General features: G+C 45.7%; 1 protein-coding gene across 1 annotated transcript; it reads right to left on the reverse strand.

Annotated features, from left to right (window-relative positions):
• Window positions 1–13,547: 13,547 nt before the first annotated feature.
• On the reverse strand, window positions 13,548–19,129 carry LOC128105248 (glutathione S-transferase Mu 1). Its single transcript, XM_052730227.1, has 8 exons — window positions 18,913–19,129; window positions 18,517–18,592; window positions 18,011–18,075; window positions 17,639–17,720; window positions 17,443–17,543; window positions 16,170–16,265; window positions 15,977–16,087; window positions 13,548–14,012 (listed from the first exon to the last, which is right to left on the reverse strand). Exons 1-8 carry the CDS (start codon window positions 18,946–18,948, stop codon window positions 13,923–13,925), a joined length of 657 nt encoding a protein of 218 aa, XP_052586187.1. The 5' UTR covers window positions 18,949–19,129; the 3' UTR covers window positions 13,548–13,922.
• Between the last annotated feature and the right edge of the window lie 7,705 nt (window positions 19,130–26,834).

A 26,834-nucleotide genomic window follows, 5' to 3' on the forward strand; every position in this document is an offset into this window, starting at 1 on the left:
ACAGAACAAAGGTATCAGGGGCAGGTGAGAACTCGGACAGAAGAGAGCCCTTGCATACTGCTGGTAAGAGTGTAAATGATCACAACCATTATGGAAAACAATCTGGTGTTCTGACAATAAACCAAAAATAGAACCATCGTGTGGTCCGGCAATGCCAATACTGGGTATTTATCCACAGGAAACGATATTGGTGTGCTAAAAAGTATGCACTTTACAATAGTCAAGAAATGGATGTGGGACTTCATAAATCTCGAAGGCTTCTATACATCAAGGGAAACATTCAATGGAGTGAAGAGAAAGCCTACAAAGTGGGAGAGAATCCTTGTAACCTAAACATCCGGTAGAGGATTAATACTCAGAATATACAAAGAACTCAAAAGTCAAAGAAATGAGAAATGGGAAAAATGGAGGGCTCTTCCTTAGGAAGGTGGAGGGAGATAAATACAGAAGAAGGAGGATGAAATAAGAGTAAAGATGTCTGGAAAAGTCATACTATTAACTATTTACCTAAAAATACCGATAATACACATAAATTAGTGTATAAACATGAATATATAGTTTGAATGAAAAATTCCAAGAGTCAGAGACTATCTAACAAAAACTCTAACACCAATCATGAGCAACCCTCCTTCGAGTTGTTGGTCAGGGTTCTCCAAAGGTCTCTCAAAATGTTAAAGGTGCCGGGCTGTGGTGGCACATGCCTTTAATCCCAGCACTCGGGAGGCAGAGGCAGGCGGATCTCTGTGAGTTCGAGGCTAGCCTGGTCTACAGAGCCAGATCCAGGACCGGCACCAAAACTACACTGAGAAACCCTGTCTTGGGGGAAAAAAATAGCTCTTGGTTGCCCCCTGGAGGTGGAAGGTTAGGCCCTATTGCTGAAGACATCATGTACTTCAGAGACAGTGCCCAGAGGCATCTAAGCAGGAACGGACCCAAAAGCCTCCTCCCTGAGGACTGGATTTCATGGTACCAGAAGTTACCAAGAAAGCTTCCAAAGGAAGGAGGCAACCAACAGTCCTAAACGGCTATGACACCTACGAACCACAACAAGGACCAGCATGGCACGGTGTACTTTTGATTGTGCTTTTTCTTGTATGCAGAGAATGTTGGGTGGTAGCGATCATTGATATCTCTGTAGACGATTGATGGAATGTTAAACTTTCTCCAGCTCAGACCACAGGGGGGAAGATGGGAAACCCCAAGGGATAAGGAAGTTTGCCCAAACTCCAGGGGAACAGAGCTCTAGTGTTTAACAATGTGTGTGCTGTAGCTAGAGAATTTTTCTCCAGCTCCCACCGCCAAGTCCCGCCAGTTCCGGAGCCCACTTATAAAACAAACATACAGACTCTTACATTATTTAAACTGCTTGGCCATTAGCTCAGGCCTATCATTGTCTAGCTCTCACTCTTATATTCAGCCCATTTCTATTAATCTTTACTTTGCCACGTGGCTTGTGGCTTACCGGTACTTTACATCTTCCTTGTCCTGATGGCGGCTGGCAGTGTCTCCCCCATCCAGCTTCCTGGTCTCCCAATTCTCCTCTCTGTTAGTCCCGCCTTACTTCCTGCCTGGCCACTGACCAATCAGTGATTTATTCATTGACCAATCAGCAACACATTTGACATACGGACCATCCCACAGCACTTCCCCTTTTCTTTTCTTAAAAAGGAAGGTTTTAACCTTTACACATCTCCAAAGTCAGCTTGGTACATTTGGGAATTTGGGCGTAGCTTCTCTTACTACTTCCTGCTGGAAGGGGGGCACTGTATCTTCTGGGGAAACAAAGAAAATTTTAGGATCATGGAGTAGTCCGTGAGGCTGTATCGTCTGAGCCAGTTGCCTTGAAACCATTCTGGATGTTGGATCATCTGGGCCTTGGTGTCACCTTTCAGGGGGTCTTGGCTGGTCAAACCTGATGTATCTTAATCTGGAACAAATCCATAGCCTCTGGCTTTCTGTGGGAACAAAAGCAGAATCTCCTTTCCAAAGCAACATATCCTTATATACAAATTTTGAAGTTAAGGTATCTTTAAAATATACATTTTGGCATAACTCAACAGCTTTTACAATCAAATGTTTTTCTGTAGTTAAAAATCCCAAAGACCTGTCTCGAAAAACAAAAAAAAAACAAAAAACAAAAAAAAATCCCAAAGACAACACAATCCAGATTCTCTGTGTAATATTCATCTTTACGTGACTTATTTTTTATATTACCTTTACTGTCTCTTTAAAGACTTTATTTTTAAAAACTATTTTTTTATATAACTGTATATATTTCTTTTTTTTCTCTTTCAAGCCTATGTACATTTTTACACACATTGTAAACTATTACACCTGAATCTGTCTTATTGTGAATCTATTGCCTTAAACTACAGCAGCTGTGGCTGCTGGCTCTGCCCACCTCAGCTTCCCAACATGGCTATGTTTACCACCAGCTCTGGGAGCTATCGTGGGTCTATGCTTTTATCCAAGCAGCGTGTAGTGCAGAAACCTCTTTTTTTTTTTTGTTTTGTACTAGTAAAGGCTAAATCCACCATGCAGCTTAATGTGCCACTTGCAGAGGCCTCATTCCCGCCATACTGCAAGTCGAGTGAGCACGCTAGGAACCCGCCAGTAGCTCAAACCGGCAGGCTGCCGCTAACTTGAAAGAGACAACTAGGAACTGTTTTTAGCTCCATTTTAGAATCTTTTTACTCAGTTTTTAGGTGGAAACTCTTGCCAACATGTTGGGCGCCATTTGTAGCTTGAGTTTTCCTGCCTGGCCCACAGTCAGGACAAATCTTTGTCACCCACAGTCCCACAGCCGTTGAGACCTGACCAAGTAAACACAGAGACTTATATTGCTTACAAACTGTATGGCCATGGCAGGCTTCTTGCTAACTGTTCTTACAGGTTAAATTAATCCATTTCTATAAATCTATACCTTGCCACATGGCTTGTGGCTTACCGGTACTTTACATCTTCCTTGTCCTGATGGCGGCTGGCAGTGTCTCTCTCACTCAGCCTTCCACTTCTCTCAGTTCTCCTCTCTGTTAGTCCCGCCTTACTTCCTGCCTGGCCACTGATCAATCAGTGATTTATTTATTGACCAATCAGCAACACATTTGACATACAGACCATCCCACAGCAGTGTGCCAATAAGCACTGGCTGCATTGTGTCATATGTCATCTTGCTTCAACCCTTGTTGGGGGAGGGGTTGGGGAAGATATAAGCATGAGGTTATATTTTGGTAGGATGAGTAAGAAAAGAGAGTATCTGAAATTAGGATGGATTCTTTATTTTAAAAAAATAAGATTTTGTTCTAAAAAAGAAGAAAAAGATGTAGACCAATTCTTTTTCTAAAACTTAAAGCCAGGTTGTAGGAAGCCTGAGTAATTTGTGAAGGTTTGTGGATGATGAGACTTAAGGATAATGTGTGTTTAATAGTTAAAGGTTACTAAAATTTCTAAGGTCAGGACTGGAGAGATGGCTCAGCAGTTACGAGCACTTCCTGTTCTTCAGTGAACCTGAGTTTGGTGCCCAGCAGTCCTCAACTGTGAGTAACTCCAGGTCCATAGCATCCAGCACCTCTGTCCTCTGAGGGAAACGGTGCTCACATGCAGATATACACACCTACACATCATTAAAATCTTTAAAATTGTCCCTGAGGTCCAAGTTCAATACAGTGATTATAAAAATTCTTTTTAAATCAAGAGAATTCTCCTAGGTTACAGATCTGCATATAGTAACATGTACAAGAACTGGCTTAAATATTATTTCATCAAAATCACTACTCAGGAAACTGGGTCTTAACAAAATCAAGACTTATTTAAAACCAGAGTTTTGTCTGAGTCTGATCAAAATGTTACAGGAAAGGTAAAATTACAAGATTGATAACACTGTCCCTCTGGCTGTTCAACACAAATAAATGCTGGGAGGCACCCCAGTGAGGTCAGCCAGGACTCAGGCCACGACCAGACCCTTCTGATAAGTCACTGGTCCTCTATCAGAGAGGCCATGGAGTCTCTGGAGACAGGATTTGCACTAGTATGCATCCTGCAGGAAGGAGATTCAATGGAGTGGACATGTTTCCTTTGCTTTTAGAGGAAGCCACATGGTCAACAGACCCTGACCAATCCTTGCTGATGGCATGGTGGTAAAAGAAAAACTGAAAGGACCAGGGTCTCCTCTTAAGATCCTAGCAGTAACCCCTGAAACAATCTCAGCTAACCTAAAAAATAATTTTAAGGTTGGTCTGTGGACCCCAGCTTGGCCTTAAACACACAGAAGGAAACTATAACCAAAGCAATGAACTTTCAGATAACTGGATTAGCTCATTTTAAAGGGGCAATCTGTTAATTCCTTAAAATTGCTAACTGGGGAGGTAGGCTGCCTGCAGATGGTCTCTTTTCCTTTGGTTCCCCCTGATCCAATCCTGTTAGCAGAGGTGGAGTTTTCTGTCCCATCCACCCGGTCCCAAATAGCACACAAAAGCTTTTATTAATTACAAAATGCTTGGCTGATAACTCAGGCTTATTACTAACTAACTCTTACATTTAAATTAACCCATTTCTATTAATCTCCATATTGCCATGTGGCCGTGGTTTTACCAGTCCTCTTCTTGGGCAGCTCGCTCACGTCTCTCATGACTCCACCCCTCCTCATTCGAGTCCTCAGTTTGATTGCTCTGCCTACCCTTATCCTGCCTTGCCACAGGCCAAACAGCTTTATTATTAACCACTGAGAATAATACATATTCACAGTGGACAGAAGGATCAGCCCACAGCATCCCCCTTTTCGTCTAATCAAATGGAAGGTTTTAACTTTAACATAGTAAAATTACATACAAAAAAACAGTTATCAAGTAAGAATTACAGTTACAATATCCAGTCTTTGTATTTGACAATATCAGCAAAAACAATTATCCATTCTATCTTGGTGAGTCCAAAGTTTTATATCTAATTTACCCTTTGATCATAAATAAGAAAACTGGGCGGTGGTGGTGCACGCCTTTAATCCCAGCACTTGGGAGGCAGAGGCAGGCGTATCTTTGTGAGTTTGAGGCCAGCCTGGTCTACAGAGCGAGATTCAGGAAAGACACAAAGCTACACAGAGAAACCCTGTCTCAAAAAACAAAAAAAAAAAAAAAAAAACACTGTAACTATGACTATCTAGTCTTCAACTTCATCAAAGACTTCAGAAGGAAATAATATTACCTGAGTAACCAAGACATGCGGCAAGCAACTTCCAAAAAAATATGAAAAATGACAGAAACAACTGGCTGCCTGGACAGTCACCCAAGGTTCCTCTGTAATGTTGGGGTATCCATTTCTGGCTTACAGGCCTAGCATGTCTGACATACTTTCCTGTGAAGCAGGGAATTTTGAAGGACTGTCCTTGCTTGTCTCGGTAAAGTTTGGCAGTTGTCTTTCTTGTGTCCTGCTGGTCCATTTTGGACAGTAACTGTCAGCAATTGAGGCAAGGGCAGTTTCTCTGTCCACATGGCTAGCTTTTACTATAAAGAAAACAAAAATTCTATGCAGAGTTTCTTCAGGGCCCATCATCTTTTTTTTTGGAGTATACTTGGTGCTGCCAGAAGCAGACATGTCTCACTGTCATGAAAAGTCTAAGTTATTAAAACATTTTAAATGCCATATTCTGTAGGTCTTTGAAATGTTTGAAGATTACCTACCTATCTGAAATATATCTTTATATACCAAAAAACCTAGCTAACATGACTGTAAGTTTGACTGTTATAGATGACTATTAATCTGTATTTCTTAATTATACATTATATTTTTAGTTGAGCTGTATAAACACAATACCTTAAACAAGAATAGAAACATACATACAGTATAATAAAATTAACTTTAAATTTGTATCAATAAACTAAAATCCATACCAATGTAAAATATTTTGAGATTAACAGTTGTTTTTTGGATTAAAGTAGATTCAATAATCTATCCTTTTCCCCCATCATTTCTATATCATATCCCCCTTCCTACTTTTAGAGATTGACTATGACCAATAACCATTTGTAACCAACCCCCCTTAAATGAAAACAAACATTATAACCAATATTTTGGGGATGTGGGCATAGTTTTCTAGACTGCTTTCTATTGATTGGTGGGTGCTGGTCGTCTTTGAGGGACCCTGAGGAAATCAGGATAATAGGTAAGTCTTTGCTGGAGTATTTTGTGAAGCTAGATCATCTCAACCAACAGCCTTGAAGCTGTTCTGGATGCAGAACTCAGAGGAAACTATAACAGAGGCATTTTGAAATGCTGGATCCTCTGGGCCACCCATTTTAATTAATCCATTTCTATTAATCTATGTATTGCCACGTGGTGGTGGCTTTATTGGCCCCCTAGCATCTTGCTTCTTGGGCAGCTTGCTCACATCTCTCATGACTCTGCCCCTCCTCATCTGAGTCCTCAGTTTGATTATTCTGCCTAACCTTATCCTGTCTTGCCATAAGCCAAACAGATTTATTATTAACCAATGAGAGTAATACATATGCACAGTGTACAGAAGGATCAGTCCACACCACAATCCCCCAGTCTCATCTCCTGCTCTGCAATAGCCTATAGAATGGGAAAAGATTTTTACCAGCTCCACATCTGACAGGGAGCTAATATCCAAAATATATAAAGAACTCAAGGAACTAGACATCAAAAAAAAATCCAACTAAAAACTGGGGCATAGATCTAAACAGAGAATTCTCAATAGAGGAAACCCAAATGACTGAGAAACACTTAAAGAACTGTTCAATATCGTTAGCCATCAGGGAAATGCAAACCAAAACTACTTTGAGATTCTATTGTACACCTGTCAGAATGCCAAAATCAATAACACAAATAACAGCTCATGCTGGCAAGGATGTGGAGTAAGGGGAACACTCCTCTACTGCTGGTGGGAGTGCAAGCTTATACAATCACTATGGAAATCAATATGGTGGTTCCTTGGAAAGTCAGTAATTGATTTACCTCAAGATCCAGCTATACCACTCTTGGCATCCTACCACAAAGACAGTTACTCAGCTATATTCACTGTGGCCTTATTCATAATATCCAAAAGCTAGAAGCAACCTAGATATCCCTCAACCAAAGAATGGATAAAGAAAATATGGTAAGTTTACACAATGGAGTATTACTCAGCAGCTTTAAAAAAAATGACGTCATAAAATTTGGAGGCAAATGAATGGAACTAGAAAAAAAATCACACAAATGAGGTAACCCAGACCCAGAAAGATAAATATGATATGTATGCACTTATGTGTGGATATTAGCCATTAAGTAAGTGATAACCAACCTACAATCCATAGACCCAGAGAGATTAGATATAGGGGAAGGGACTGAGAGTGGGGAGCATATACTCCCTCTTGGAGGGGGATACAGAATAGATTTTTATAGGTGGAGTGGAGGCAAGTGGGAACAGGAACAGGAAGATCAGGTGGGGAGGAGGAGGAAAGACAGGGTTGAGGGAGGGAATATGGGAAGAGATGGTTGGAATTGGGGGGCAGTTGAAGGATGATATGGAAACCTAGTGCAATGGAAACTTACTAAAACATATGAAAGCAATCCTAATGAAGTCTCCTAAAAATGGAGGATACCAAGTTCCAACTGGCCATCTCTTGTCACCAAAGGAGGCTTCCAGTACCAGGACTGGGTTGCATTCAATTGAGTTGTTGGCCAAGGGAGTCCCATGGGAATCTCCAAATAACCCAGGCTTTTGCTAAGACAATGGGTTGCTCTCTGCAAACCAACAACAGGGCCCCATTGCCAAGGACAATACCCACACAACTCATTGAACGTAAAGAAGTCAAGCTGGGTGCCTACATGGAGCCTTTAACCTACGTTCTAATGTCTTTGGTGTGGGAAGATACTCTGCAGGCTACCAAAGGAGAAACATAAAAATGAACCCAACCACAAAACCTTTGTTCTCCTGTGGAAATGTGTGGTGGTATTGTGTTCCCCAAAATATTGTGCACCCTAATAAATGTATCTGGGGTCAGAGGACAGAACAGCCACTAGATAGACATAGAGGCCAGAAAATGGTGGCACACATGCCTTTAATCCTATCACTTGGGAGGCAGAGATCCATCTGGATCTCTGTGAGTTTAAGGCCACACTGGAAACAGCCAGGCATGGTAACTCACGCCTTTAATCCCAGGAAGTGATGTCGGAAAGCAGAAAGGTATATAAGGTGTGAAAATCAGGAACTAGAAGCTTTTGGCCTGGTTAAACTTTTAGGCTTTTGAGCAGCGCAGTTCAGCTGAGACCCATTCTGGATGAGGACTGAGAGGCTTCCAGTCTGAGGAAACAGGATCAGCTGAGGAACTGGCAAGGTGAGGTGGCTGTGGCTTGTTCTGCTTCTCTGATCTTCCAGTGTTCACCCCAATACCTGGCTTCAGGTTTGATTTTATTAATAAGACCTTTTAAGATTCGTGCTACAGAAACGCTGGAGCAGCTGTGGCACAGAACCTGTGGGAGTAGCCAACCAATGTCTGATTTGACCTAAGGCCCGCTCCATAAGACAGAAGCTCTTCCTGGCACTGCTAGGATGACCAAGAACCAGAGACTAGATAATCCAGAGACCTAGTGTAAAAGCAAACATTATTGGTCTAAAAAGGAAAGTATCGATAAAATGACTCCTAATGACATTCTGCTATACCAATAAATCGGTGCCTTATTTAGTTATCATCAGAGAGACTTCCTCCTGCAGCAGACAGGAACAGATGCAGAGACCCACAGCCAGACATACCACAGAGAGAATCCTTCAAACACACAGCTCTACATAGGATGTCTCCATCAAATCCCTCCCCTCAGAGCTCAGGGAACCACATAGAAGAGGAGACAGAAAGAATGTAAAAGCCAGAAAGGATGGAGGACACCAAGAGACCAAGGCCCTCTGAATCAACTAGGTGAGGCTCATGTGCACTCACAGGGACTGAGGCAGCAAGTCCAGGGCCTCCACGGGGCTTCACCAGGTCCTCTGAGTACATAGTATAGCTTTTTAGGTTAGTATTTTTATGGGACTCCTGAGTATGGGAGCAAGTGGGTCTCTGATTCTTGTGCCTGCTTTGGGGGTTCTTCCTCCTACTGGGCTGCTGTGTCCAACTTCAATGTGATGGGTTTTGCTTCATCTTGTTACATTTTATTTTGTCATGTTTGGCTGTTATGTCTCAGAAGCCTGTTCTTTTCTAATGAGTGACAGAAAAGAAGCAGATCCAGAGGAGAGGGGAGATGGGGAGGAACTAGGGGGAGTAGAAGGAGAAGAAACTGTAATCAGGATATACTGTATGAGAAAAGTATCTGTTTTCAATAAAAGGGAAAAAGTGACACACACACACACATTAAGAAAAGATTACTAACAGGGTTCACTTGTCCAAGGTTAAACCCTGTATCCAAAAAGCACCCAAAGGAAAAGCAGGAGATCCTTCTTGAAACAGTAAACCAATTGAGGATTTACCCTTGCTCTTCAAAAGGGACCCCAAAGATCAACTACAGTTAAGTAAATCCATGGACCATGATCTGCAGCTCCTACTATTATCAACAGCTTCTCTAAAATTTCAAATAATACTTTGTAAGGGTCCAAGAAAGTGCTGAAGAAAGACCCCAGACTCAAATAGTATGCAAGAATAAAGAGCATTTATTGCCAGCGTGCAGGGTCGAACACCTGTGCAAAATGGCGGTGGCCCGGAGAGGAGCGTGCAGGCCGCTTTTAAGCACAGCTAGGGGGATTTAAGGGACAGTGAGGTCATCTAAAACATAATTGGTCAACGGGCAGCAGTTACATTAGTACATTTTTGATTGGCTGAGGTTTTAGTTTTTCCATCTTTGGGCATACTGGGGCAAGTCAGGGCCTGTTTCAGGGCGTTACAGGAACTGTCCTTTTTGTTCACTGTCTTGTGATACTGTGGGGGCTGGCTCAGGCCTCATCCGGGCTTCCCTCCTCATTTCTGCTCTCAGGGGTGGTGTAATTAATGCCCCTTTGTTGGAAAAACAAAACAAAACAAAATTTGTTTGTTCTTAAAAAACTGAAACCTAGATCTGGTTGTAAAATGAGAAAAATTTAGACCTCTCAACTTAACTACCATAACCACATCCTTTGACCGAGGGCCACTGGATCACCTGAAGTAAGGCCAAGCAGCATCTTTCCTTAGTAAGAAACCCAAAAGGATCAATCCAAACCCTTTTCCGATGTCCATATTTGGATCCAAAGCATCCAAGAACAGCCCTCACCCTATACCCCCAAACTGAGTCCCAAAATCCTAATGAGAAAAATGTTATGATAAAAACAAATGTGTAAGTTAAATATATTGAAATGTTAAAGGGAAATAAATCATCTTACAGCGGAGTCTAAGATAGTCAGATTTACCTGCTTTTAAAAAATAAATTCTTGCCGGGCGGTGGTGGCGCACGCCTTTAATCCCAGCACTCGGGAGGCAGAGCCAGGTGGATCTCTGTGAGTTCGAGGCCAGCCTGGGCTACCAAGTGAGTCCCAGGAAAGGCGCAAAGCTACACAGAGAAACCCTGTCTTGAAAAACCAAAAAAAATAAATAAATAAATAAATAAATAAATAAATAAATAAATAAATTCTTAAAAAAAAAAAACCACAACAGCTGGGCGGTGGTGGTGCACGCCTTTAATCCCAGCACTCGGGAGGCAGAGGCAGGTGGATCTCTGTGAGTTCAAGGCCAGCCTGGGCTACCAAGTGAGTTCCAGGAAAGGCGCAAAGCTACACAGAGAAACCCTGTCTCGAATAACCAAAAAAACAAAAAAACAAACAAACAAACAAAACACAACAAAATCTTTACAGTTAACCTTTTGGTTTTGGCCCAAACTGTAGTAATTAAATACATAAAAAGTCCTATAACAACACATGAACACTTTTACAACCTGAAGTTAATAAGTACATTATGTTGATAAAGTGTCACATGTTGTTTGAGCTCACTGAGCAGCTGGATCTAGATGAGGGCTGTATACTGCCCCCACACCCATTTCAAACCCAAGCATGTTTGTCTCAGAGTCCTCCAAGGCCCTTCGTCTGGGGATGGGATGATACCCCCCCTCCACTCTGTGGAAGGAGAGAGAATAAGAAAACTTCCTGAGAGTAAAAGTCATCAGCCTTCGCCGGGCGGTGGTGGCGCACGCCTTTAATCCCAGCACTCGGGAGGCAGAGCCAGGCGGATCTCTGTGAGTTCGAGGCCAGCCTGGACTATCAAGTGAGTTCCAGGAAAGGTGCAAAGCTACACAGAGAAACCCTGTCTCGAAAAACCAAAAAAAAAAAAAGTCATCAGCCTTGAGAACAATTGAAAAGTGAACTGTTCCCAATGGATGTTAGTGTTGTCAAATCCACGTTACAAACGTGCCCACAGTGAGGAGAGAAACCAGAAGTTCATTGGTGGGAAGCTAAGCCGTGGAGTGAGAGCTCAGTCCAACCCTACCTCCACTTCCCAGTCAGTTTCTCCAGGGTGTACTGAGCACCTAATCTAATGACGCTGTGCTGTCTGTTTGTTGTGCTCTCTCTGTCTCTGTCTCTGTCTGTCTCTGTCTCTGTCTGTCTCTGTCTGTCTCTGTCTCTGTCTCTGTCTCTCTCTCTCTCTCTGTTAACTCTTTTACTTTGCCTTGCTATATACTTAAGAAAACGCAATCACTCAAAACCTAACATATGGCTTCACATATCGTTCTCTGGGTGATACAGCACTCAGGACTAAGCAGCTAGACACCCACACACACACCCCCACATACAGTAATTCCTCCAGAGATGCAGGGTAGGGCCATGAAGGATCCACTGAGCTTTCTGAACAAGTGCAGCCTCTTCCTACAAGTCACTATCAGTGGATTCAGTAGAACCCTGCCTGGGGAAGGCCAAAGGGGACAGCATAGGTGCCTGATGATCTTCATGGGGCCAAGACGGCAGTGACAGAGGCAGCCACCGCAGCTGTTCCTTGCAAATGCTCATACACCCTTTCAAACCTTCCAAGCTCCTCCTGACCATCAGCTGGATAAAATGTACAAGCAGACAGGTTGTTTTCTCCTTTGAGACCCATAACACACTGAGAGATCCATAAGGACAAAGGAAGATCGCTTACTTTCTTTCCTGCACACCTCCCAAACTTACTCATTGCTGGACATGATCTGTTTCTGCTATGTGTAGTGGTGAGGGTTCTCAGGAGCTAAAATCAATAGCATATAGACTCTATACTATAGAGAGACAAATTATTTGGGGGTTATGTGGTTATGCATGTGCTATTTGTCATGGGAAGAGGTTCCTGTGATTTGTCACCCCACGACATGCCCATTGTAAAGGAAAAAGCCACACAGCCCATAATGTATCCAGTCAGACCTGACTGGACAGGAGGCATGGGGGAAGTCCCAGGTTATGACAGAGCAAAAGGAAATCGGACAACCAGGCCAGGAGATGATGGGCATCTGGACGTGACAGAAAGAGTTCGCTCATCATCTGACTTATTTATTAATTTATTTTTTGTCTATCGATGAGTTTTTAAATTTTTTATTTTATGTGTACAGATATTTTGCCTGCATGTAGCTATGCACCACATACCTGCAGTACACACAGAGGACAGAGGAGGGCGCCAGATCCCCAGACTTGAGACACAGACCATGGTTAGCTAGCAAGTGGTTACTGGAAGCCAAACCTGGATCCTCTGAAAGAGCAAATGGAGCTCTGAACCTCTGAGCCAGCTCTGCAGCCCCCAAACTAGAGTTTGATTAAAGCGGACTCATCTACAATCAGTTCTCCATGAACTGAGTGAATTATACAACATTAAACATCTTCACTGACAGGGAGAGTCATTGACATTAGAGGAGACATAAATAATAACAATGAACTGACAGTTACCGTATATTCAATTCGGTTTCCTTAGACAGAAAAGGATTAACAAAGAATGGACGTCCCCATGCCAGCAGAGCTTCGGGCCAGCGCCAAGAGGCCATCAGAAACCCAGTAAAGACAACATACTAGACACCTAATATTGACACAGCCAGTGGGGGGTAGAGGGAACATCCTGGGTCCCTGCTGGGCACTCCCAACAGCCCCATCATCACTCACTGAGACCCACACCTGTGTTCGCAGTTCAAAGTCCCCGTATGCTACAGTGAAGGAGATTCTAGGCAAACATACTTTACCCCCTTGAGCAGTATTTCTCAACCTTCCTAACACCAAAACCTTTTAAGACAGTTCTTCATGTTGTGGTGACCCCCAACCATAAAATTATTCCATTGCTACTTCATAACTGTAATGTTGCTACTATTATGAGTTATAATGTAAATATCTGACATACAGGATATCTGATATATGACCCCTACGGAAGGGTCATTTGATCCCCTAAAGGGTCACGACCCACAGATTGAGAACAGTTTCTCTAGAGAGCTTTGTCCCTGCTGTGAGGGTCTCAGATTAGAATCAAGATATTTCAAACTCCTTCTGTTCCATTAGACTCCTCAGAGCCAGCACGACAGGCTCGGAGCTCAGACTTCTGGAAGCAGCTGTGACACTCGGAGAGTCCAAAAAGCAAAAGGAATGAGACACAACACAGAGCTAGTGTGTTTCAGGCTTTATTGGCGATGAGAAGGCCTGGGGCAGCCCCCCCACTGGGGAACTTGAGACAGTATTGACCTTTAGGGTAATCCTAGGGAGCAGAGTTCAGGGCAGACATCAGGTCATGGAAGAGGACTGTGTGGTTGGGTTGGGGCACAAATGAGGAAGGGGTCTTGATGAAAGGAAGTGGGGAGATGAAGACTGCATGGGCTTGACCAGGGTTTGAGCTGAGGAGACTGAAAAGCTGGAGAAGGCGGTGGGAAGGAGAAGGAAGTGAGATCAGGGAGGCTGCAGGGCAGAAGGCCGGCTGTCCTCAGGGCCTGGAGGATCTCCAGTGTGGACTGGCACTCCTTAGGAAAGCCAGTGTAGCAGGGGCCTACTTGTTACTCCAGTGGGCCATCTTTGAAAATATAGGTGTTGAGATGAAGCGGCTGGTCTTCATGTAGGCAGAGATCTTCTTCAGGCCCTGCAAATTGGGAAGGACAGAGCAGGAGCTCAGGTCTGCAGCCCACTGAGAGGAGCAGCCCCATGCCAGGAACAGCCTTTGTCCTGGGCTCAGGCTGGAGCACAGGGCAGCCTGCTTAGCTCCCAGCCCAGACAAAAGAACTCTTCAATTTCCCCCTATTAAAGAGAAGACTGGGTCCTGTGTGAGTTGTTTTACACCCGCTAAAAATTACAATATAGGCTCAGAAAGCCTACATTGATCTATATCACTGATCCTGCAAGATCAGTTATCAGGGAAGAATCTGAGGTCTCAATGTCCTCTGGCTAACACAGCTCGAGAAACAGCTGCTTCGGAGCAGACATCTATGTGCGCATGCTCTCTCGCTGTCCCTCTCTCTCCTCCCTCTTCCCTCTCTACTCCTCTGCTGGCCTCCCAGGGAGGCCCTGTTCCAATCTCTCTGCATAGAAACGGCCCTATTTGTGCGGAGGCTCTTTCTAGCCTGTCTTCACACGCAGAAGAGACCTAACAGGACAAAGGCCCAGAAAAACTGGACCGTGTGTGCTCGGGAAGACAGCCAACACCCAGTGACTCAGCAAATCATGCAAGAAGGGGAACATCAAGATGACAGCCCACGAAGAAAAGCCAAACAGAATTCTAATCAGTTTCCTGAGGGCAGAGTTAACTGTTCTCTACCTGGTGCTCGGTGCGATCTCACTGCACGCTGGCTGTCCTCATCTCCCCTACGAATACAGGGACCACCCCATGTGACTGTATGTTGTGCTATGAGCCATACGCCAAGCTGGAGAATACACAGATAATTCCGGAGGGCGCAAAGAGATCCACGACCAACTAACTATACCCGAGCTGGGCCAAGGGGCCCCGTGTTTCTCCACACACCTGCCCTAGAGCCATGCCAGCTATTACACAGTTCCGAGGGTACCCAGCCTGGGCCAGAACCAGAGCTGATGAGAACTAGCTGAGAAAGGTTGGACATTTAGTTAGGTGGCTGAGTGCATGCCTAGCAAGCACAAGGCCCTGGGTTCAGTCCTCAGCTCTGGGGAAGGAGACAGAGAAGTAGCTGAGGAAGTGCATCCCTTGATAGAGAATGGGCTAGGTCAACAGATTGCAGATTGAAAAATCCTTGGATCAGTGTCTCCAATTCCCAGATGTCTGAATGACCCAAGGATGGTGTAGGTGCAGTCAAGGCTGGACTCAGCAGCCCTGTGCATCTCACAGTCTGGCTCCCTAAAGCTCCCTGCCTACTCAGTTCCAAGATGGAGGCATTTTGCATGCCCCCTGGGACCCAACATGAACCTCCTAGAGAAGAGACTGCCAGAGAATCATAGTGAAGACCCCATTTCACAGACAGGACCTGTGGGATGAAAGAGGAGCATGACAGGGTGGAAACAAGAACTCACCAGGGCACACTCACGATAGATGTCCCCAGCAGGGTGGGCACTCCCATGTCTACTCAGGGAGGCCCCAGCTACAGCCCTGAGCTCTCAATGCTCTGCAGATCAGGTCTGGATTTTCTCACATCTGGGAATGTCACATCAGTCCCGCCTGTCTCACTCTCCTAATGCCAAGACCCATATCCTATTGGTGTGCTCTGCCTTGCCAAGGATCCCAAACAGGAAAATGAGGCTGGGGGTGGGGAAGGGGGACTGAAGCTTTTTCTTTTGACACCAAGCAGGGACAGTCACTGAATGCTGACCCAGAGACAAAAATGGAGCTCAGTGCAGCTGCTACTGGTGCTGAGACCATGAGCAAGTAAGGACCCTTCACAGAATCAGATTCCTTATCTGTCCAATGGGACTCAGAATCGCATCAACCTTTGGGGGTTTTGAAGTGATAAATGTTGCCCCATACAGTTCTTTACAGAAACCTCAAACAATTCTAGTTATTTTCCTTTACTCTAAGGACTAGAAAAGCATTGTGGAAGAGAGGAAGAAGGCCACCCAAAGGAAGCAGGATCAGGGCATCACCTCAAAGCGAGCCAAGAAGTCCTTCAGGTTTGGGAAGGCATCCAAGCACTTGGGCTCAAATATACGGTGCTGGTCAAGGATATCGTAAGCAAGGAAATCCACATAGGTGATCTGCAGGAAGCCAAGGGTCAGTGTGCTGCAATTTGAGGCCTGGGAAGAACGGCAGCTCCTCCTCCCCACCCCCTCTCTTTACCTTGTCCCCTGCAAACCATGGCCGCTTGCCCAGGAACTCAGAGTAGAGCTTCATCTTCTCGGGGATGGTCTTCAAGAACTCTGGTTTCTGCTTCTCCTGAGGCAGAAAACAGCTGTCACCACCCTAAGACTCAGGCTCCCCAGCAGACAGGTTGACCTCCCAGAGCTGTGCAAGGGAACAGCCACCTTCCCAACAATGGGCCAGGTCTGTGTTTAGGTTTTCATTTAACACATCACTATTTTATTGGTAGCAGAATTAATGTGTGAGGTGATGGAGCCTCAGATTGGAATTTCACACTGTCCCTGGAATCTGACACCACTGAAGTCCAAAAGTTACCCTCAGGATCTCCTCAGCATCTTGCATGTTCTGGCTGCAGAGACCCAGTGGAAGAGAAGACAGTTATACTGGGTTGGGGAGGCAATAAAAACAGATCACATACGTGAAGGGCCTGCATCAATTTAGAGCAGTGACTAATATTCAAAGTTAGGAGGTTGAAAGGTCAATTGGCTGATGACCCTGAGCGGCCTATCAGGAAGACGTCCTGATTTCTGTTGATACCTAAGACAGAACCATGGGGAACACACTGGATAGATGTGTGAGACCAGTGTGCGATATACCTATGTTCATCATTTGGGGAGTACACTGTTGCCTGTTGGTAGAAGGGAGTTCAATGTTGCTATCAAGTGTCTTTCTCAATCACTGTTTGCCTTAATTTTTGGAGACAGGATCTTTCATTGAATCTAGAGCTCACAGACTGGCTGGACTCATTGGCCAGCCAGCCCCCAGAAATCCTCCCGTTTCTCCCCCAGAGCACTATGATTATAAGAGCATGCTGCCACACTCGGGTTTTTATGTGGTGCTAAGGATCCATTCTAAAGCCCTCATGCCACACAGCAAACGCTTTTAACCACCAGGCCATTCCCACACCCTCTAATTTCATCCTGGAGGCTTTTGGTATGACCATTGGGAAAGACGACACATGGAAGAAGAGGTCAAAGGACAGATGTGGTCGAGATTTACAACTATGCTGAAGGACTTAGATCAACTGTGCACCAGACAATCTCAACCGTCTCTTCCATGGTTACATTAGTAATGGTAGTTTCACAGTGTTCATGTGCTGTCTCACTGGGGTTATGAGGGTCCTTCAGGGTAGAGAAGGAGAACTCAGAGTATCAGTAACACTCGTCATTCACTGAAGGAGGATGCTGCAGATCTGAACACATGACTTTAAGTCCTGCCGCAAACCCTATCTGCTCCATCCCTGGCAACTCACAAAGTCTGGGTTGTAACAGAGCATGATGAGCTGCATGCGGTTGTCCATAACCTGGTTCTCCACGATGTCGGCACGAATCCTCTCCTCCTCTGTCTCTCCACCTGCAGCACACACAGCACACTCACCTTCAGTATCCCATTCTAGCCAAGACAAGGAGATTGTCCCCCATGCCCCACCCCGCTGCCAGCCCACTCACACAGGTTGTTCTTGCGGGCAAGGTAGCGCAGGATGGCATTGCTCTGGGTGATCTTGTGTGACCCATCAATTAAGTAGGGCAGCTGGAAAGAGAAGCAGGGATGGTCAGATGAGATATGGGGTCTCTGCATCTCTTTTCTGGGTGAGGACAGACAGGTGGTTTGGCACTCAGTGTGCCTGGCAAGGTGAGCCCTCCATGAACACACTTCACAAAGAATGGAAAAGCTGGACCCAGCCCAAAACAGAAACACTGTGAAGCTACCAGAAATGAGTGTGGGAGAGCTGAACCTCTGATCTCAAACTGTCTCAGCCAGGAAAGGAGATAAGATGAGAACACCATGCCTTCCCCATACCTCCCCTTCCCTGCACCTACATTGGGAAAGTCCAGGCCCAACTTGAACTTCTCATTCAGCCACTGGCTTCTGTCAAAGTCAGGAGCTGTAGACAAGATATGAAGAGAAATCAGGCCAGTGTCCCACCCTACTCCTGGTATTCGACCAGAAGCAAGAATCCCTGAGGTGAGGAGGTGGCAGGTGAAGGGGTGGAGGCAGTAAGGGATGGGGAGGGGGGGGTGCAACCCCTCACAGAGTCACTTTCCAAGATGGAGGAGAGGGATATAAACAACTACTGGTAATAAGAGGAGCCTGGACCCATGGGCCCCCAACAGTGCACCCAGTCTAGTTATAAATACAGATGGACCAGGAACTCCATTCTCGGTGTTCTACATTGAAAAACCAAACTGCACCCTCAAACAGGTTTCTGGAAGCAGCAGGCTCTAACTCCAGCTGTAGCAGGCATGAGGTATAAGAGGCTAGGCATGGTTGATGGGCATCACTGGGCAAGAGGGAAGCAGGTGATTGACAGGGAAGGTGCCCTTACCGTCCCCCATGGTGTATCTCTTCTCCTCATAGCTTGAGTCTGTGTACTCCAGGAGCATGCGGATGGGGTGAATCAGCTGGGAGAGAAGACCACAGGCAGAAGTGAGAAATTGTGAGGACCTTACTGTATGACTTCATCTTCTCCATTTGAGACCCCCACACTGCACAAATACAGCCACCATGCAGTGTGCATATCCTGGCGCGAGTTCGCACCTCCCTCCGCAACTCCCCCCCCCCGGCCCCCCCCCCCCCCCCACACAGCCTCCCCAGTGTGTGAGCTCCTGAGCTCTGAGAGCTACAGGCAGAAGATTCTAGGGAGGCCTGAGGAGTATCCTTCTGCTAGAAAGGGCCTTGCTGTTATGAACTTTCTGTTTCACATCCCAGTCCCCTCTCTTACACCGCGGACATTCCAGTATCCCAGTATCATAGGCATAGTGCTGGTGCTGTGGCTGGTGCTGGTCTTCTCAGACTGGCTTCAGCAGGGTTGAGCTGGGTCTCTGGACAAGCTGCGACTTTATGCAGACTCCCAGAGAGGCCAAGGAGGGACCAAGCGGCCCGTCCCTCCCCACTCTGCACCAATCCCAGTCAGGCACGCCCCTCCCTCCCTTGTGTAACCAGAGCTACAGATCCTGACCCAGAAGGCACAGGGCCACACCCTCTCCGAGAGAGGAGGGATTAGATCCTTTGCCGCCTCTGCCCCAAGATTCTGTTCTGTGCACCCTGAAGGCAAAATCTTTTCTCCTGCTCCAAACCCTCTTAGCAACTGCCGCCATCGCCACCTGCTGGATACTCCGGAAACTGACACTGGAAACTGGAGACTGGCCAGAGAGCTACAGAACCAAGACATTCTGCCTTCTTCCTTTTCTTTGCAGAGCTCGGTTTTCAAACTCAGACTGTGGGAATCTGTCATTCGGGGAGGCTCAGCTCTCAGCTTAAGGACAAAAAGACGCGCCCCCAACCTGAAGCCTTAATCTAGCACCTATCCTTGAAGAAAGGACTCTGCTGATCTGACAGCTATCAGACTATTGTGCACAAGGACTCCAGTTACAGGAACAGTCGGTGACATGGAAACAACCCAGGGCAGGGACAGACAGAAGAGTAAATGGTCTCTGTATTTTATTTATATTTGAGAACCCAGTCCTTCAGGTTATCAATCGTAAAAAAATCAATCAGTGTTTTGGCCATGTTTATGAATCTAAATTCAAGACCCAAACACAGAGAGGCATGAATCTGAGGGAAGCCACAGGCATGGACAGCAGTCAGCTGACAGAACCAGCAAGGGAGTAAAGAGCTCACCGATGGGTGTGTGCAATAGAGTGGGAGAGCATGTGTTCCCAAGAGGCTTGCTTTCAAGGGACAGCAGGATGCTGTCCACACAGGAGCCTGGAACACTCTGCACAGGACACAAGGAGCCCAAAGCTAGACCCTCAGCTGTCCAGATGCCTGGATTCTGGTCCTGGCCCAGGTTCCTGACACACATGTGTCTTGATGTGACAGGGTGGGTCAAATGGCCTTTCAAGTTACCCTGGGGTATGTTTTGGGTCCTGGGGGAACCTTCATAAAGACAATGTCCTACCAACAACAGGGTCCCACATGTCTACTTTCTTCCTTGAAGGCAAGACACTCTTCCAAAATCAAGAGGCTTGTGCCTAATTGACCAGAGGATGACATCACCTTGTTTACAGAAATTTATCAGAAATCATGAAAACAAATGACGGAAGTGGAGACTAAAATGGGTTTGGAAGCCAAAGGGCAAGGCTGCTGCTCTGCAGAAAGTACCATTTGGGATTAAGTCATCCTTTCCTAGGTCTACAGGATATGAAGGCAGCATGTCACTGAGGGTTTGCCCTCAGGAGGGTGAGGTGTGCAGAGAGGGCGCAGGGAACAGGCCGAGGCTGTCTTCATTCTGTGAAATTAGAGAAGCCACATGCTTTGCAGGTCCTCGGTGAGGACGCAAGCTCAGAGACCATGTCACCGGAGCTGACAGTGTCTGTGGCAAATGCTGTTTTAACATTTGGACATTTGGAGAGAAAATTGAACTTTTTTGGGTTTAATCTGAAAAAAAAAATGAGTGTTAAGTGCTAAGATTGAGTAGAAAATAATAACTTTAAAAGGCATTAAAAGAACATTGAAGCAATTTTACACAGAACAGAAATGGTACCATTGTGATCATCCAGTCTGTTTCCTCCTTTATTAAACATTATTTCTCCATTATTAAAATTGAGTCTCTAGCGTAGAGGCCCCACGGATAAGAAGGCCCTTCATGTGAACTCTAAATTGGCTACTAAAGACCACAAGTCTAATGGGAATTGCAGGGAGATATATTGTGTACCCTAATAAACCTATCTGGGGATCAGAGGACAGAGCCAGCCACTAGATTAGACAAAGAGGCCAGACAGGGGTGCCACACATCCTTAATCCTATCACTCGGAAGGCAGTGATCCGTCTGGATCTCTGTGAGTTCAAGTCCACTCTGGGAACCAAGTCAGGCAGTGGTGGCACACACCTTTAATCCCAGTATTGGGAAGCACACACGCCTTTAATCCCAGGAAGTGATGTTGGGCAGAGAAAGGTGTATAAGGCATAAGTAAACAGGAAGTCTTGCTCTTGAGGCTGAGTATTTCACAGAAGTAAGCTAGTGGCTACCTTATTCTGTTTCTCTGATCTTTCAGCTTTCACTCCAATATCTGGCTCTGGGTTTTTTTATTATAAGACCTTTTAAGATTCGTGTTACAGAGGCATTTAGCAAGTACGAGGTACATCAGCATATTTGCACACACTATGGTGGCTGGAGAAGGGGAGTGGATGATAGAGAAGGAATCCTTGCTGACCAGAACAAGAACTCAGGGGACCTGGGAAGGAGCCAGAGCCCTGCAGCCCTTCAGAGGAGAGAACAGCTCTGCAGAAGAGGGTAAGGGCTGGGACAGCAAGCCCTCAGTGCAGGGTCCCGGAGTCTAAGAGCATCACCCTTTGAAGGAGAGAGGTCTCTAAAGGCAACAGGGAGCAGTGGGGACCAGGGACATGGGAAGATGTCTGAGGCCAGTACTGTGCTGGAGAACTGAATCCCAGAGTTGATCACTGATCTCTGGCTGTCACTGTGCTGTCACAAGTTCACAGCCCAGCCAGTCCAGGTGGCTTAAAAGGACACTGTGCATGAAAAATCTAAATATATTAGAGGGAATTTGTCCTATAACCTGGAGAGTGCCATCTGAAATGGAATCCATAATTTCTCCCAGCCTAATGGGTGACATTCTAATGTCGTCAATGCAAATTCACAGAATTCTACATATAATGGCTTCAGTGGTTTTTTTCATTTTTTGTTTCTTTTTTCTTTTGTGTTTTCTAAGAGAAGGTTTCTCTATATAACAGTCCTGCTTGTCAAGGAACTCACTCTGTAGACCAGGCTTGACTTGAACTCCCAGAGATCTGCCTGCCTCTGCCTCTGAGTGCTGGGATTAAAGGTGTGCATCACAACCATTCATTGGCTTCAGAATTTTGAAAAACTGCAGGAGAAATGAGTACCAACAAATAATTAAGTGTTCTCTGCCTCAAGGAAACTTTCTGAAAGTCTCTGCAGTGCTGACTGTCCAGAACACTCAGGAAATAGAGAAGACACATAGTATTTTCTCATTCTGTAGGAAATGATGAAGTGAATGTCACCATGTCCCAGACGTGGACAAAGAACACCCTCATCCCTGTGATAGTAAGAATGGGAAAAGGGCTGGCACAGAAAAGCAGAATAAGTAGCCCGTGCCACCATCACCACGGAGCAGAGACAGGAAGTGAATCTTCAGGTTGTGCTTTCATCAGAGAACAGGCAATGTGAGTCGATGGTGGTTGATACCCTAGGAAAACAAACAGTCTTCACATTGTGTCTCCACCCAGTGGGTGTTTACAGTTAGAGGAGCTTCAGGGAATCCACTGTGTGGCCTGCAGGAGGCCCTGTGTATAAACCCAGATCCATTAAAAAAGATAGGAAGGAATGAGGGAAGAGGGGAGGGAGAGAGAAAGGGAGGGAGTTCCCAAGGGAGGGAAGGAATAAGGAAGGGTCACTGGGATACAGGGAAAAGAGAGAGGTTTCTCCGGTCCCACCCGGACCTGTGGTCCCACGGCTGCTTATAAAATAATCACTCAGAGGCTTAAAATTTATTTACCAGTTGCATGGCCTATAACAGTCTTCTTGCAAGCTAGTTCTATCATCTTAAATTAACCCATTTCCATTAATCTATGGTATTCCATGTGTTCCATGGCTTTACCAGTCTGGTGGCATGTTGCTCCTTGGGTGGCAGGCTGGCCTCTCTCCAGACTCTGCCTTTCTCTTTCCTGTCTCTCTCCTTGGATTTCCTGCCTGCCTCTAAGCTGCCTTGCCATAGGCCAAAACAGCTTTATTTATAGCCAGTGGGAGCAACACATATTCACAGCATTTTAAGACGAGTTTTAATGGTCTTATTAATAATAATTAAAAAAACCCAGAGCCAGATATTGGGGTGTTTTCCACAGATGCATGTTAATGCCGCAATCAACTGCATCTAACAAATACAGCAAAATGGGGATTTGGAACATGAGGACCTGAAGGAGGTGATAATGCACACTAACTAGTGATTTTCTTTTTCATGGCCTGTTTTTCAGAAACTGCCCGTATAAAATCACGAAACCTGCCGGAAACTTACACGTTACATCAGTTGTCGTGACTACTCTCAGGTCTGGCATGAGCGGTCATGTGGGAGGCAGCACCAGAGGGTGGCTGTCAATCACTGTCTAGTCTGTGCCTGAATCCCCACCTAGGCATCACACAGAAAGTGTACTGTATCATGGTTAAAAAAAAAAAAAACTGTCCAGATAGAGCATGGTAGTGTCAGCAGTGAGAAGGGTGGAGTCGGAGGAGGGGAAAGGCTTGTAGACAGACAGAACTGCTGGGGCCCGACGGGGGAGCTAGACCATCTGCAAGGCCCTTTGTACACACTAGATATCAAAATACAGAATTGGGCACCCACTCAGGAATCCTGAAAAATCTGTCTGACTATGTCTACTTGTCAGGAGGGAACCTGAGGTCCAGGAATGCTTAATCAACTTTCTTCTTTTGACACAACTAGTCAGTGGGAGAGGGCCCAGGTCAGAGGGGCTCTGTGGGTGCCACTCTGTGAGGTCCCTGGGCTCATGCCTCCTGACCTCCTGCAGGGGACCCCATCCATCTCTCTCCATGTGCATAGACCTGTTCCTGGTTCACAGCTAAGCTCCTTCTAGCCCACAATCCGAACTCCTAACAGGACAAAGGAATCCAACAGATCAGGGCGGCATAGATGAGATCTTACCTATGACTAAGCAAAAACTGGATGAAAGGCATTGACAGCAGACCCAGAAAGAAAGCCTCATCAGCAATCAAAGCCCTGAGAACAGAAAGTTCATGTTTCTCCAGATTGGTGCCTGAGGTCAATCTCACTGTACCAAAACTAACCTCATCCCCAGCAGACCTGTCAGAACAACAGTTAAGTATGTTCTATATTCCAGGCCTTCTCTCCGGACAGTGAGTGGCAAATAGTTTCTAAAGGGTTCAGAGACAACCAGGGCTTCCTGTACCACCAAGCCAGCTGCAGCCAGCCTCAAGCACAGACCTCAGCTCTCCTTCCCCTCTGCCCTCACGATTGTGACAGAAGGATCTGACACAGACAACACATGAGAGGGCAGGGTTTTCTTTGCTGTGTCTCATGTCTTTATTAACTAATTTGTTTATTTATGCTTGTTTATTGGGAGGAGGACACCCAAGAACCATGAAAACAACTTTCTGGAATCAGTTCTCTTTCCACTGTCTGAGTCCTGGAATCAAACTTGGGGTATCAGCATTGGCAGCAAGCGCCTTAATCCACTGAGCCATCGCGTTGATCCCAAGAGATTTGTTTGCCTCACGGATTCCGAGAGATTTTTGGGCCATCATGGCAGCAAGTACAGCTCTCTTCCTTTTACCTTGTGCCCGGAAAACAGTGGCCACTCCCCAGAAACTGTAACATCTTCATTTGCTCAGGGAGGGCCTCCAGGTACTCTGGCTTCTGTTTCTCCTGATACCAAAGACAGCTGTCATCATTCTCGTGCACAGGCTTGCTGGCGGAGAGGATGGCCTGGCAAGGCTGTGCAGGCCCCCGCTGGGCAAGAGGAACAGCCATTTTCCTGAGCCTGGGCGTGGGTTAAGGTCAAGTTAATAAACAGCAGTGATTGGACTTCATGAAGCTGATGTCTATAAAGGTGATGGGAAGTCAGATTAGAACACAGTATTGTCAGCCTGCCATCCTGTGCACACCTGTAATGCCAGCACTCAGGTGGGTGAGCTAGCAACATTGCAGGGAGTTTGAAGTCAGCCTGGGTTACATAGTGGTCTCCAGACCAGCATTGGATATAGTGTGTTTCGACAACAATATGACCAAAAGGATGGCTCAGCCATTAAGACACTTGATGCTCTTAAAGATGACCAGAGTTTGTTTCCCAGCACCCACCTGGCATGGCTCGCAACTGCCTGTAACACCAGCTCCAGAGGATCTGACCACCTCTTCTTGCCTCTTAGGGTACCCATAAGCATGTGCAGGCATGTGCTTGCACAAACATACACACACACACACACACACACACACACACACACACACACACACACACACATACACACACACAAATACAAATAAAATAAACCTTTAGAAACAACATTTTAACCTGAAAAATGAAAACAGCATAACAAAATTAAAAAGAAGACCAAAACTGTCCCTGAATCTGTTGCCACTGATATAAACTCTCTTCTGTGGGTTTGGCACAGTCATGTCTGAATGGAGTGGCAGAAGTCATAGAGCCAAAAAGGCTGCTTGACAAAGATCCAGCAAAGCTGAGCCACATGATGGCTGCCATGCCACCTTTGGTTTACATCTCCACCTGTTGCGTACTTGGGGCACCTTTAATATTTGTACAGTTTAAGGATATTGCATTGATGGAAAATTCCTTATCAATCATTTATGCCTTTTCCCAGGAATGCTGCTTCTAAGCTTTCCCAGGACAGTCCTGAACATACTATTCCCCCAGCTTTTAGGGAGATATCCTTATCTACTTGAAGGTCTTCCTTCCGCCTTGGAGGTTGTGACACATAAAGAAACCAGAGGTCTCTTCATGAGGCTATGAGACATTCTTGAAACATCTGTCCCTGTACTTACACAGGAATAAGATATTCAAAACAAAGTAAACTTTAAAGGGTCAACAAGAAGTATCTATCCCATGTCTGATTCCTCCCTCGACACCCTTGCATCCATCCATCTTCAGACCCTGCCCCTATCCAGAGCTGGACTCCAGCATGGGTTGAACTCAGGAGGCTGTGGACCTCTGACCCCATCCAGCCATGGACAGACTGAAAAAGCAAGGAACTGAATTGTTCCTCAAAAGTCAAGAGCTTTACCCAGTGAGATTTCAGAAGAACAAAATAAGCATTTGGGAAGATTTCCATAAAGTAGAGGAATAACTGAGGCTATAAGGAGGGAAGGAGAGGAACGTAGGATTTTTGGCCCTGAGAACAGCATTACATACGTGCAGCAGACTGAAAGGCAAGCTGTGGTTTTCTGAGTAACCCGTTAGGAAAATCTGCTGATTCATGTGGATGTAAGAGGGACTGCACTGGGAGAGGCTTGCACAGAGTTCATAAGCCAGGGTTCCATGACAGTCCATCCTGGAATTCTCGTTTTCATTGATTGAACCAGAAATGCACAGATAGCACAAGTCAGCTGGACCAGAGCCCTTGGCGCAGGCCAAGGCCAGAGGTAGAGAGAGTACAGAGCAGACGCTACTCTCTGGGAACTCAAGGTCCACTCTGGAAGAACAGACACTGTCTTGAGGTTGGTGGGCTCTGATAAGAACATTTAATGCAATTTTTCCAAGGCCAGCCCTGTGAAAGTTCCTCCCAGAGTCCTAGGAAAGACACTACATCCAGCGTGGGGTTATGTGAGGGAAAGGAATCTACATACACCATGCTTTTTTTGTCTGTTTACTTTATTCCTCTATGACGAAATTCTATCTATTCAGCTTCATCTCTATCCTCACATTCACCTCTTCTCTGTGCACACTTTTCCTGTCCTCATAGTTTTAGTAAGCTCCTGTGCTTTTGACCTCATCTTCATCCTCTGTCCCTGTGTCCTCCATCTCACCTTCCTGTCTTACCCCTGGCTCTCAGGAACTCTACCAGAGATCTGCCTTACCCTCTACAGAATCTCTGTCTTCCTCTCTTTTCTCTGGCCACGTGGTTCTGTGTCTGCCGTCATAATTCTGCCTGGTTCTCTCTGGACCAGTCTATATCTTTCC

This window comes from Peromyscus californicus, unplaced genomic scaffold (genome assembly GCF_007827085.1).
Source record: "Peromyscus californicus insignis strain IS unplaced genomic scaffold, ASM782708v3 Scaffold_9__1_contigs__length_137607984, whole genome shotgun sequence".
Classification (NCBI taxonomy): domain Eukaryota; kingdom Metazoa; phylum Chordata; class Mammalia; order Rodentia; family Cricetidae; genus Peromyscus; species Peromyscus californicus.

What these genes read in the sequence shown, in the direction of transcription:
- LOC128105248 (XM_052730227.1), bottom strand. Translation starts at nt 18,948, where the DNA reads ATGCCTATGATACTGGGATACTGGAATGTCCGCGGT. An exon ending in TGGGCCTGGACTTTCCCAAT is followed by an intron (nt 17,721 to 18,010) that starts GTAGGTGCAGGG and finishes TTCTCTTTCCAG; the next exon opens with CTGCCCTACTTAATTGATGG. An exon ending in CATGGTTTGCAGGGGACAAG is followed by an intron (nt 16,088 to 16,169) that starts GTAAAGAGAGGG and finishes GGCTTCCTGCAG; the next exon opens with ATCACCTATGTGGATTTCCT.